This window comes from Sinocyclocheilus grahami, unplaced genomic scaffold (assembly GCF_001515645.1).
Source record: "Sinocyclocheilus grahami isolate Dianchi unplaced genomic scaffold, SAMN03320097.WGS_v1.1 scaffold1622.1, whole genome shotgun sequence".
NCBI lineage: Eukaryota > Metazoa > Chordata > Actinopteri > Cypriniformes > Cyprinidae > Sinocyclocheilus > Sinocyclocheilus grahami.
This window is the reverse complement of record NW_015506801.1, coordinates 152,205-164,181: the sequence shown is the minus strand read 5'-3', so window position 1 is coordinate 164,181 and position 11,977 is coordinate 152,205. Positions and strand designations below refer to the sequence as shown.

General features: G+C 36.8%; 1 protein-coding gene across 1 annotated transcript in view; it reads left to right on the top strand.

Annotated features, from left to right (window-relative positions):
* The window catches only part of LOC107571621 (ras/Rap GTPase-activating protein SynGAP-like), a gene marked incomplete at its 5' end in the record, with an annotated part of 86,500 nt that extends 77,838 nt beyond the window's left edge, over window positions 1-8,662 (top strand). Inside the window, 4 exons of the mRNA XM_016257954.1 lie at window positions 1,136-1,309; window positions 3,881-4,092; window positions 4,179-4,251; window positions 7,358-8,662. Coding sequence (XP_016113440.1) covers window positions 1,136-1,309; window positions 3,881-4,092; window positions 4,179-4,251; window positions 7,358-7,387 — 489 coding nt within the window. The remainder of the gene's footprint in view (window positions 1-1,135; window positions 1,310-3,880; window positions 4,093-4,178; window positions 4,252-7,357) is intronic.
* Between the last annotated feature and the right edge of the window lie 3,315 nt (window positions 8,663-11,977).

Below are 11,977 nucleotides of genomic sequence, written 5' to 3'. Positions count from 1 at the left end.
GCGTGGGGCAGAGAGGAGCGAGTATGAGAAGCATTCACAGACACAGGCTGTGTGTGCGCTCTTCTGAATTGGGAATAGCCAACATGCATCATAAACTTATTTCAAATTAATCTGTTGGGGAGATAAAATGTGTAAGATAGCATTCACGTACTAACAAAAACATCTAAGGATGTATCTTTTATTCTCCAGTGCTGAAAACAGAACCGATACGGGAGCTTTTGATATGCGCTGTGATGCAGCTCTTGGAAATTTCCTTTTTTGTTCGTTGTCAGTCATTTCGAAGCTTAAGTTGCATACGGTTTTCTTTAGTTTTAATTTGCCTAACTATCGATCTGACCCAGTAGACGCCATAATCACACTCTGTCTCTCTCCCGTCCCGCGTTCCATTATTTTATTTTTGTTAATGGTGGGTGTTTACGCAGTTGGCTAGAGCAGTGCTGATTGGGGAGAACAGAGGTGCGCTCACTCTATTGGTTAGTAAAACTGCAACTCAAGGCTGGCAGTCATGCATATGCTCTGGAACAGAGTAATATCGTGTCCACATCGCAGGCTTTCGAATAAGCGCACAGCCCTAATATCAAGTACAGAAACTTTTGTAGATCAGAGTGAAAGAGCATTTCCCTGAATGCATCACCTGTTATTCAGTAGATATACACTACCAGTCAAACCTTACATATTATGATTTTTTTTTTATTCTCTCCTGCTCACGTAGACCGCATTTATTTGATCTAAAATACAGTAAAACTGAAATATTATTATGATTTAAAACAGCTGTGTGATGTGTGCTTTCTATGTGAATCTCTGTTCAACTGTAATGTATTTCTGTGATGTGCAGCTGTATTTTCAGCATCATTACTCCAGTCTTCAGTGTCACATGATCTTCAGAAATCAGTATAATATGCTGATCTGCTGCTCAAGAAACATTTCTGATTATTATCAATGTTGAAATAATATTTTTGTGGAAATCGTGAGACATTGTATTTTTCAGGATTCACAGATGAATAGAAATGTCTTCAATTTAATGCATCCTTGCTAAACTGTCTTTCTTCTTTGATTGAACTGACAGTAGTGTATGTCTGCATACAGTCTCAGATTCAGATGAGCGTCATGTTTTCTCTGTGTTCGTGTGTTTCAGGGCTCAAAGTCTCCGTCGACTCTCAATCCTCCTTCAGCCGCGTCCGAGCGTACGGTGGCCTGGGTGTCCAACATGCCGCATCTGTCTGCAGACATCGAGAGTCTGCGTGTGGATCGCGAGGACTTCAAACTGAAGGAGCACTCTAAGAGCATGGATGAGTCCCGTCTGGACCGGGTCAGTACTGACGTTACTGTAACGTGGGTTAAACAAACACCACACCATGATAAACACATTGATGTTTAATGAAGTGACTGTAACGTTATTATATATAATTAAAAGTCCAGCTCATATTTCACTTCAAAATCAACTGAAAATATTACATGTAATCTTTTTTTTTATATATTATTACACACATTAAAATGTAATAAATAAATAAAATCTTTTATGCAAAAATATTTAAAATTTTATTTTGCATCAATAAAATGTTGTTTTTTGCATTGTGAAATTATTTTCTTGATAATTAAACACTAAAATATAAACATTTAAAACAGGCAGCAAAACATATACTTTTTTTTTTTCATTTTAAGTGTTTTATATTGTCAGTAAGAACGTCGTAGTGCATTAAAAATCATAATGGCTTATTTTTAATTTCTAAAAATAAATGATACATATAAAAATAAATTAGTATTTTTACGCAAAATACTTAAAATTATAGTTTGCATAAAAATGAAGACTATGTAATGCAAATCATTTATCAGAATTATTCAGCTTCACCGCAAGGTTATTATAGTTTAGAATTTTTTAATTAGTTTTATTTTCATTTCGTTTTCAAATTTGCTATAAAATTCAGTTTAGTTTTTATTAGCTTCATTAATATTGTTGTTTAGTTTTTATTTTGTGAACACATTTTTATTAAGTTTTATATAGTTTAGTTTCAGTTTTCAAGTTTAGCAGAATTAACAGATCACTTCCAGAGCGCAGGCCAAAGACAGACTTGAGCCGCGGTCACACTAGACTTTTCGTTCCATTGACTTCCATTCATACGCATGTGAATTTTAGCAGTGTTTTTAGGCATAATTTATATTTTAGGCATAATTTAGCCTTAGTGAGGCAAACGTCTAGCGACATGAAATTAACGCATGCTGAGATTGATTAAATGGAAGTATACAAATATACGGCAAAATGAAGCAGTCAAGCCTTTTTACTAAATAAATCTAAACAAGTTGTGCTTGCTCACTTTTCCGTGAACAACCGCGCATAAATAACTGGGACTAATGAAATTGAATAATAACGGCAATCGCATTTACCAGTAAAGGCTCATATTTGAATATGTTCTTTTCATTTATAAAGAATTATAAGCATGTGTATGATGTGATTTAGCCTATGCATATTTGTCCGAAAGCCTGGCAGAGTGATCACAAGATGCTAGGCTAAAGTTTGTATTGTTTACAGAAAGGATGCGCGTTCTTTTTTTTCTGTTAGCCTAATTATCACATTGCGCTGCGTGTCTGTTTTTCTTCGAAGCGCCAACTTAGAATGCCTAATTTTGGTTTGATTGCTTGTTGTGTTAGATGAGAAAATAAATAATAATAAAAACTCTCCGTCAGATAACCCCATGTGCGCGATGCACCATTTACAGGTAGGCTATTTCCCTAAACCACTACACAGCTCGTATATTTTTCCGCCAAGGGGTGAGAACGTAACGATTACAAAAACGATTATTTATTTTTGATGATTATTATTTTATTTCAGCTAGTTTTTCAATAACTGTTGTTAGTTTCGTTTCGTTTTAGTTTCAGTTTACAAAATTGTTTTTTCATCTATCGTTTTAGTTTTCGTTTACGAAAATAACCTTGCATCACAGTAATAAGAGTTAAGGATTAAATGTGTTTAATTATCAGTAAAAAATTATGTCAGTGCAACAAAAAATTATATATAACTTTATTTAAAGGCACAATATGTAAGATTTTTTTATTAAAATATCCAAGTGTTATATATTTTGCTGACTTGTGTACTTTACATTATCCCAAATGTTTCGAAGAATGTTTAAATCCAGAGAAATAAGCAATTTTAACTAGTTACATGGAGCGTGTCTATAGTGTCATTGTGTCGCCTGCTAATGACGTCATAACTCCTCGATTTCCGGTTTTGTTCTGTAGAAAACATGGAAACATCAAAGACGCTTTAATATGTTGTGTGTTTTAATAGACCGGTGACGACCGCACAGAGTAGCATTATAACAGAACTAAATGTATCTAGTATGATAAAACAGCCCTGCTTTACCCCACATACGCACGACCGGAAGCAGCAGAAGTGCTCGACTGTGGCGTAATAAAAGCTCCGCTACTTTCCAGCCATGTGTCGCGCTTGTTCAGCGCCTCGTTTCGCTTCGACGGCTTTCAGCCTCACCCTGCTTTATTCTACTACGTTAATAAATCATTAGCTCATCCATGAACATGAGTTCTGCCCAAGTCCCATCGGATTGCGTCTGCTGTGGGGATGAAGACCACAACTCCCATGATTCCACACTCAGTCACGGCTTCATCAAACTACGCCTTTGTTTCTTTGTTTGTTTTGAATACATGCCCTCTAGTGGCGAAAATTACATATTGTGCCTTTAAATAAAATGGTTTGAATAATTAACATATTTCAAAATAAATGCATTTCTTTATGAAAAATATTTCAAATTATATTTTGCATAAAGAAAGCCAAAATCATAATGGCTTTATTTAGTTAAATTTCTGAACATGTTGTTGGCAGCATTTACCCTCATGCTCATTTATCTCATCTACTCTTTCTGTGCAGGTGCGCGAGTACGAGGATGAGATCCACTCTCTGAAGGAGCGTCTGATGATGTCCCACCGTAAGCTGGAGGAGTACGAGCGCCGGCTGCATTCGCAGGAGCAGCAGACCAGTAAGATCCTGCTGCAGTACCAGAGCCGGCTGGACGACAGCGAGAGACGCCTGCACCACCAGCAGGTGGAGAAAGACTCGCAGATCAAGGGCATCATCAACAGGTCAGATGCGTGCCACGCGCTCGCGACTTTGTCCCTGCGATTACCAGAGCATCCTGGGAATGTGTGTATGTGTGTGTGTGTTGCAGGTTGATGGTGGTAGAGGATGAGCTGAGGGGAAGTGGAATGCCTGACCTCAAAACCAGAATATTCACAGAACAGGTTTGTCACACGCACACCGGGAAACCACAGGGATTAAAGTTACGTCAGTTCATAAAGACAGTCACTTGCTTCATTCCTGAATGAATCAGCCGTTCGAACGATTCAATTGAATTAATGATTCAGTGATAAAATCAGTGACTTGCTGCCACCTGCTGGCGGATTTAGTTTCATTTTTAGCATATAATTTCAGTTATTTAAATCATATTTCAGTATTCAAAATTGTATATTTAAAACATTAATCTCCACATGAATTTATTAATTTAATTGCACTCATGCGACCTCTGAGACTCATTAAACATCTGAAAAAGTACCTACAAGCCACTTTTGTGTTCTTCTGTGCCACCTCTGTAGTACAAATTAAATTATTAATACTAATTTCATATGATTGGTAACTTATTTGTCTTATTCTACTTATTATTATATTGCAGGGGTTAAAGCAAAAAAAATCTTTTGACAGAATTTTTCTTCGACCAAACCCCATTCCTCAGCCGTACCTGTCACACACCGAGTTTAATGTGTTAATTAGGAGCGCTTGTCATCCTAATTTAAAAATTTAGGAGCACCTTCTGATCAATAATCAAAAATTCTGATAAAAAATTATCCTTCCTAATACTAGGTGACATTTGACTCCTTAAAGTGGCTTACAGGAGTATTTTCTTCTTACATTTTCAATGGCATCATTTTCATCTGTCAGATTCAAAAATTTATGTTTATAAGCTTTTTAAAATTTCTATTTAAAACAATATGTAGAATAAGACAAATAAGTTTCCAATCATATGAAGTTAGTATTAATAATTTGTACTACAGAGGTGGCACAGAACACAAGTGGCTTGTAGGTACATTTTCAGATGTTTAATGAGGCTCAGGGGTCACATGAGTGCAATTAAATTCATGTAGAGATTAATGTTTTAAATATACAATTTTGAATACAGAAATATGATTTAAATAACTGAAATTATACGCTAAAAATTTAACTAAATCCGCCAGCAGGTGGCGGCAAGTCACTGATTTTATCACTGAATCATTAATTCAATTGATTCGTTCGAACGGCTGATTCATTCAGGAATGAAGCAAGTGACTGTCTTTATGAACGTAGAGACGGAACTTTAATCCCTGAAACCATCTGTGACCTTCATGCCACTCCAGCGGAGTGAGCTGGTGTGTGACTTCATCACATCTGTCGTGTGTGTGTGATCGTGAGGAGAGGAAGTGAGCGGAGCTGTGCGGTGTGAACCATGTGACCCATCACTAAACATTTCTGTGTAGACGACCTCACTGATCATAAAGAAAGAGATTCTGTGCAGTCACGTAAAGACACAGTTGCTGTATGTCGTTAACAGTAACGTGACATTATTCTGGAGATTATTCTAGAGTCTATCGGCTGTGCATCACAGGTGTGTGTGTGTATCATTTGTTTCTCTGTAGCTCTAAATGCTTCTCATTCAGTCAGAAGCTAAAGTCTAAATCTGTTTACTAACATCAGTTTGACTGGGATTAATGTAACAATGAATATAGTAATAACTTTCCAGTAACTACAGTGATAAATGTGACCCTGGACCACAAAACCAATTGACCAGTCAATTTAGCTGAATAAGCTGAATAAATATGCTTTCCATTGATGTATGGTTTGTTAGGATAGGACAATATTTGGCCGAGATACAACTATTTGAAAATCTGGAATCTGAGGGTGCAAAAAAAATTGAAAAAATCATCTTTAAAGTTGTTCAAATGAAGTTCTTAGCAATGCATATTATTAATCAAACATTAAGTTTTGATATATTTACGGTAGGAAACTGACTAAATATCCTCATGGAACATAATCTTAATATCCTAATGATTTTTGGCATAAAATAAAAATTTATAATTTTGACCCATACAATGTATTGTTGGCTATTGCTACAAATATCCCCCAGCGACTTAACACTGCTTTTGTGCTCCATGGTCACAAATAAACCGATAACTGTAGTGATAACTGTACTGATAACCATAACAGTAACTATACCGATAACTACAGTAAGAACTATAGTGATATTGTAACAACTATAACAATAACTGTTCCGATAACTGTAGTGATAACTATACCAATAATCATAACAGTAACTACACTGATAACTATACCGATAACTACAGTAAGAACTATAGTGATATTGTAACAACTATAACAATAACTGTTCCGATAACTGTAGTGATAACTATACCAATAATCATAACAGTAACTACACTGATAACTATACCGATAACTACAGTAAGAACTATAGTGATATTGTAACAACTATAACAATAACTGTTCCGATAACTGTAGTGATAACTATACCAATAATCATAACAGTAACTACACTGATAACTATACCGATAACTACAGTAAGAACTATAGTGATATTGTAACAACTATAACAATAACTGTAGTGATAACTATACTGATAACCATAACAGTAACTACACCGATAACTACAGTACAAACTATAGTGATATTGTAATAACAATAACTGTTCCGATAACTGTAGTGATAACTATACTAACAGTAACTACACCGATAACTATAACAATAACTATACCGATAACTACAGTAAGAACTAAAGTGATATTGTAACAACTATAACGATAGCTGTAGTGATAACTATACTGATAACCATAACAGTAACTACACCGATAACTACAGTAAGAACTATAGTGATATTGTAACAACTATAACAATAACTGTTCCGATAACTGTAGTGATAACTACAGTATACTGATAATCATAACAGTAACTATACCGATAACTACAGTAAGAACTATAGTGATACTGTAACAACTATAACAATAACTGTAGTGATAACTATACCAATAATCATAACAGTAACTATACCGATAACTACAGTAAGAACTAGTGATACTGTAACAACTATAGCAATAACTGTTCCGATAACTACAGTAAGAACTATAGTGATATTGTAACAACTATAACAATAACTATTCTGATAACTGTAGTGATAACTATACCAATAGTCATAACAGTAACTATAACAATAACTACACCGATAACTATTAACAGCTTGCAGTTGTGATGAATTTGAGCATTATAACGGATCGGGTCACTGATTCTCGGCTTCTGTTTCTCCCTCAGCCGATTTATGGTGCCCACTCTGGAACATGATTGGCCCGTGCAGGACTAGCGGACCTGTGATTGGTTGAACCTCAACCCAGGAGTGTCTGATGAATGGCTGAGAGAGAAGAGAGAGGCGGAGCCTGAGCAGGATGACCAACTCCAACTGGACAAACTCCCTCTTTCTTTCTCTCTCTCTTTCTCTCTCACACACGCTGAGTGTATATATATATATGTATATTAGTGATATATAACTATATATCCCTCAGGTGTGTATCTCTCTCTCCCCCCTGCTGTCTTTCTCTCTTTCTTCTGAATTTTTTGAGCCAAATGGACGACAATCAGCATCTTAAGGCCGAAACAATCACACCGATAGCACAAAGAAAATCAACGCAGATGGACGGAGGGAGAGAGACGACTTTATACGCTCTCGTTCTCTTCCCATCATCCCCTGCCTCTCTCTCTCTCTCCCTCTTTACTGCAGGAGTGTGTTCGTGTACGTGAGTGTGTGTGTGTTTGATCAGTTGCAGCCTCAACTTCCTAATAATGACTCAATAACGAATCTTGTTTTTGTTCCAAATGATGTTTTGAGGGGCTTGATTCTTTCTGAACCAATCAGACGTCAGCGTGCCGCTCAGAACCCCGCCCCTTCCTGTCCCGGGGGGGGGGGCTCTCCTCTCTGTGCCTAAAGAGCTCCATCGAGAACAACAGTGCAAAAAAAAGACTAGATGAGTGAGTCGGACACTCGGTTTGTTCCATGATCACGTGTTTGCTCATCTCTGACAGAGACGGTCATGTGACTCGCTCGCTTTGCATCGTGGGCCCAAGAGAGGAAGAGCGGTCGGTGGCTTTGCTGTTTTCTGGGATGTGGAGATCGAGCGGACGTGTTCGTTTAGTGCTGGTTTGTGTTTGTGCCAAACGCCCGGATGACGAGGTTTGAGACGCGACCGAGCTAAAATCATCCAGCCGCCCACTGAAGCTCTCTTCAGACCCTAGTGAGCCGCCCGATCCGATGCTTCACACATCCCACAATGCATTGAGAGACAGTGTTTTAAGATGCAGTGGAAAGTCTGAATGTGTATGATAGTGATACATTATTATTCAGTAACTCTTATCTTATATTCAAACTTTAGTTTAACTTGAAATTGTGACAAATATATTACTATTGTACAATAGAATGTACTTCTGAAAATAATAATTCAGTTATTAAAACTTTAGTTTTTACAGAATATCCCAGAATTGTTCTTACACGGGTGTGTTATCATTTTAACAGTATATCTCGTTTTGCGGCACTTTTTACCAAAAAATAAAAGGAATTCATTATTATTTTTGATTGATGAATTAAAAGATTAATTAAATTTTTAGGGTTTATGCCTAAACACATTTTCTAAGGCCTTGTAGCATTATTATTATTAAAATTAACAGACTTTTCGATTATTAAAATGAAATTAAATCTAATTTTTTAAAAATTCAATGGATTTCAGAGGGCCCTAAAAAAATTATTTGTTAAACTTTTACTAAATTGTTGGTCAATTGTATAAGTTGCATAATTTCAATTAATTATGCATGGGTTTTTTTTACTAAAATGGAATTTAACCATTAAAATGGAATTACAGAGAAAAAATCATAAGGCCCTATTATTGTTAAAATTAATTCAATTTTTTGGGATTTATAGGTTATCATTAAAGCATAATCAAGAAAAGCTCCAGAAAATTGAATTTGGGAAAAAATAAAATAGATTTTAAAGTTCCCTGAATTTCTTAGATTAATTGAAGTGGTAATGTGTTTCTTTGTGCTGTTGGGACCGGTCTCATTTTATATTATTATTATTATATTTTTAACCAGGTTAGCATGACATGTTGACAGAAATTCCATAATGGTGCTTCCCTACAAATGTCTATTAATATTTTTCATAAAATAGTATTTCATCTGATATTTGGTGTGATTTTGAGTCTGTGAGGAGCTTTAGTCATCGATGCGGCTCACTAGGTTTGAGAACAGCGCTTGTGCTTCATTCACACACACACACACACACTCGAGCACTGACGTCATCGGCGAGGTCGGCTGCTGATTTCTGTACATAGAGTCCAGATTTATCGATGGAAAGTTTCTCTCATTTTAAGTCGGTTGAGTTTTTCTCTTTTCTTGGTGTTCGATGGATGATACTCATATACGCCAGTAGCTTCTTTGCTGGGGCTTTAGTTGATTACTTTTGTCTTTATTTACTTTTTCTGTTCGAAGTATTACTTTCGTCTGCATTTCAGGTACTACTAGTTATAATGATGATGAACAGTGTTTCTGTGCCTACAGTTCCCACACCGAGCTCTGATTGGCTGAACACGAGTGGTCACATTTAAACGCGTTGCCATAGAGACATCGATTTCACGTTCGATAATGCGAGGGTGTTTTTGGACCGTTTCTGTATCGATACGTTGTTTCTCACCACTTTTGGCACAATTTTGCGATCGTATCAGCCAGCGTTTGTGTATAGGGGTCAGTTATGCTACGACAGATTGTGATTGTGTATCTTTTCCCCATTGTGTAGCACACTAGCTCTTACTGCTATGAGTTTCTGTCTTCATGATGAAACGAACGGTCCTCGCCGCGGGACCCAGCCGCCAATTTAGCCATAGACACGGACAAGCCATAGCATTGACCCTTGACCCTCCGACCCGATTCAGGAGCGTAGGATGTATATATTTATATATTTACCCATGGAAATATTCTCAAATGCGCAAGAGATTTGTTGATTCTAGCGTGGAGCATCTCTGAATATGGAGTGATGTTTTGAATGTTCATATTATTATAAAGATATTATATTCAAATATGATTATTATTGTAATTATGAATTTCATTTTACTGACAACGATTGATAAACAGAAATGTCTTTCTTTTTGTGAATATGGAGAAGTTTACATTTTTCTGGGGAAATATGACAAAACTTTAAATATTTCAACAAATAAATAAATATATACATGCTTAACAGGAGATGTGCTTTTATTTGCTGGAGCGTGAGATTGTTATTCTGTGCGAGTCTGCATATCACAAACACACAGATTCTTTCTTTTTATTCAGCAAAGTACAAAAAAATCTATTTAACCAATAATGTGTAAATCTTTCAGGACAGCCTTCAGTTTTTTAAGTGTCAGGTTCCTGGTACTGTACCGTTTTTTTCATTGACCTTTGAAGGGAAGATTTTCACACCGAGCTGCATATTGTACCTTCAGCTGATTTCATGGTAAACTTTCTCTGCCTTCTTTACAGGTTTGTACATCAGAACATCGTAGCAGGGCCACTGGTCTAACCCAGTTCAAAATTTGAACAGTTTTTACTGTACCAATCTATTTTTATGAACTCTTAAACTTGGCATATTTGACAATAATGGCACCATCAGCCCATTTCGTGGCTATGTTCCTCTGTTTGCTTTGAGGGTGTATTAAAACAAACATAAGGGCTTCATACTAGGGCAACTGCTCTAATCCAAATTTTGGGCTGTTTTTACTTTATGCCAAGTTCAAGGGTCCTTTAAAAAACAGTGACAACTGACAATACATCGAGGCATTTATCAGCCCAAATCACAGCCATTTTCCTCTGCTACCCTTGAGTGTGCATTAAAGTGGATATTAGGACTTTGTAGTAGGTCAACTGCTCTAATGAAATTCCAATTTCAGGCTGTTTTTACTTTATCAGTAATGTTTTATAGCCCCTTGAACTTGGCATATTTGGCAATGCATAAAGACACTTGAATAAAGTCGGCAATTTTGCTTGAGTTTTCTCTATTTGTTTTGAGGTTCAGTGACCACAAGATCTTCATACTAGAGCAATGGCTCTAATGAGATTCAAATGTTGGGCAGTTTTTAATTCACCAGTCTTTTTATGGCCCCTTGACATTTGAAAATAAGTGTTCTTATTGCACCATCAGCCCACTTTGCAGCAAATTTTCTCCAAGCCCTTTGAGGTTGCATTAAAACGGACAAAAGGGCTTCATACTAGGTCTACTGCTCTAATGATATCCCAATATTGGGCCATTTTTACTTAATGAGGCTTTATCTATGGGCCCTTGAACTTGGCTTATTTGAGAATGAACGTGCACTTTCTCCACTCCGTTTGAGGGTGCATTAAAGCAGACAGAAGTGCTTCATAATAAGGCAACTGCTCTTCACACTGGTGTTTTTCCCTCAACATTTAAACAGGCTTGTAAACCCCAACTCTTTTAGAGAACTACAGACCGGTTTCCTTTCTACCTTTCATTGCAAAAACTCTTGAACGATAGATAGGTCCTTCAAGGTATCTTAGAGAGGTGAGGTGTCCAAGTCACAACATCTAGCTACTGGGGTGCCTCAGGGCTCAGTTCTTGGACCACTTCTCGTCTCTGTCTACATGGCATCACTAGGTTCTGTCATTCAGAAACATGGCTTTTCATATCACTGCTATGCCGATGACACTCAACTCTACCTCTCATTCCATCCTGATGATCCGACGATAGCTGCTCGCATCTCAGCATGTCTGACAGTTCTTGTTGGATGACGGACCATCACCTTCAACTCAACCTGGCTAAGACAGAACTGCTTGTGGTTTCAACAAACCCATCACTTCATCAGAATTTCACGATCCAGTTAGGCTCATCAACCATAACTCCTT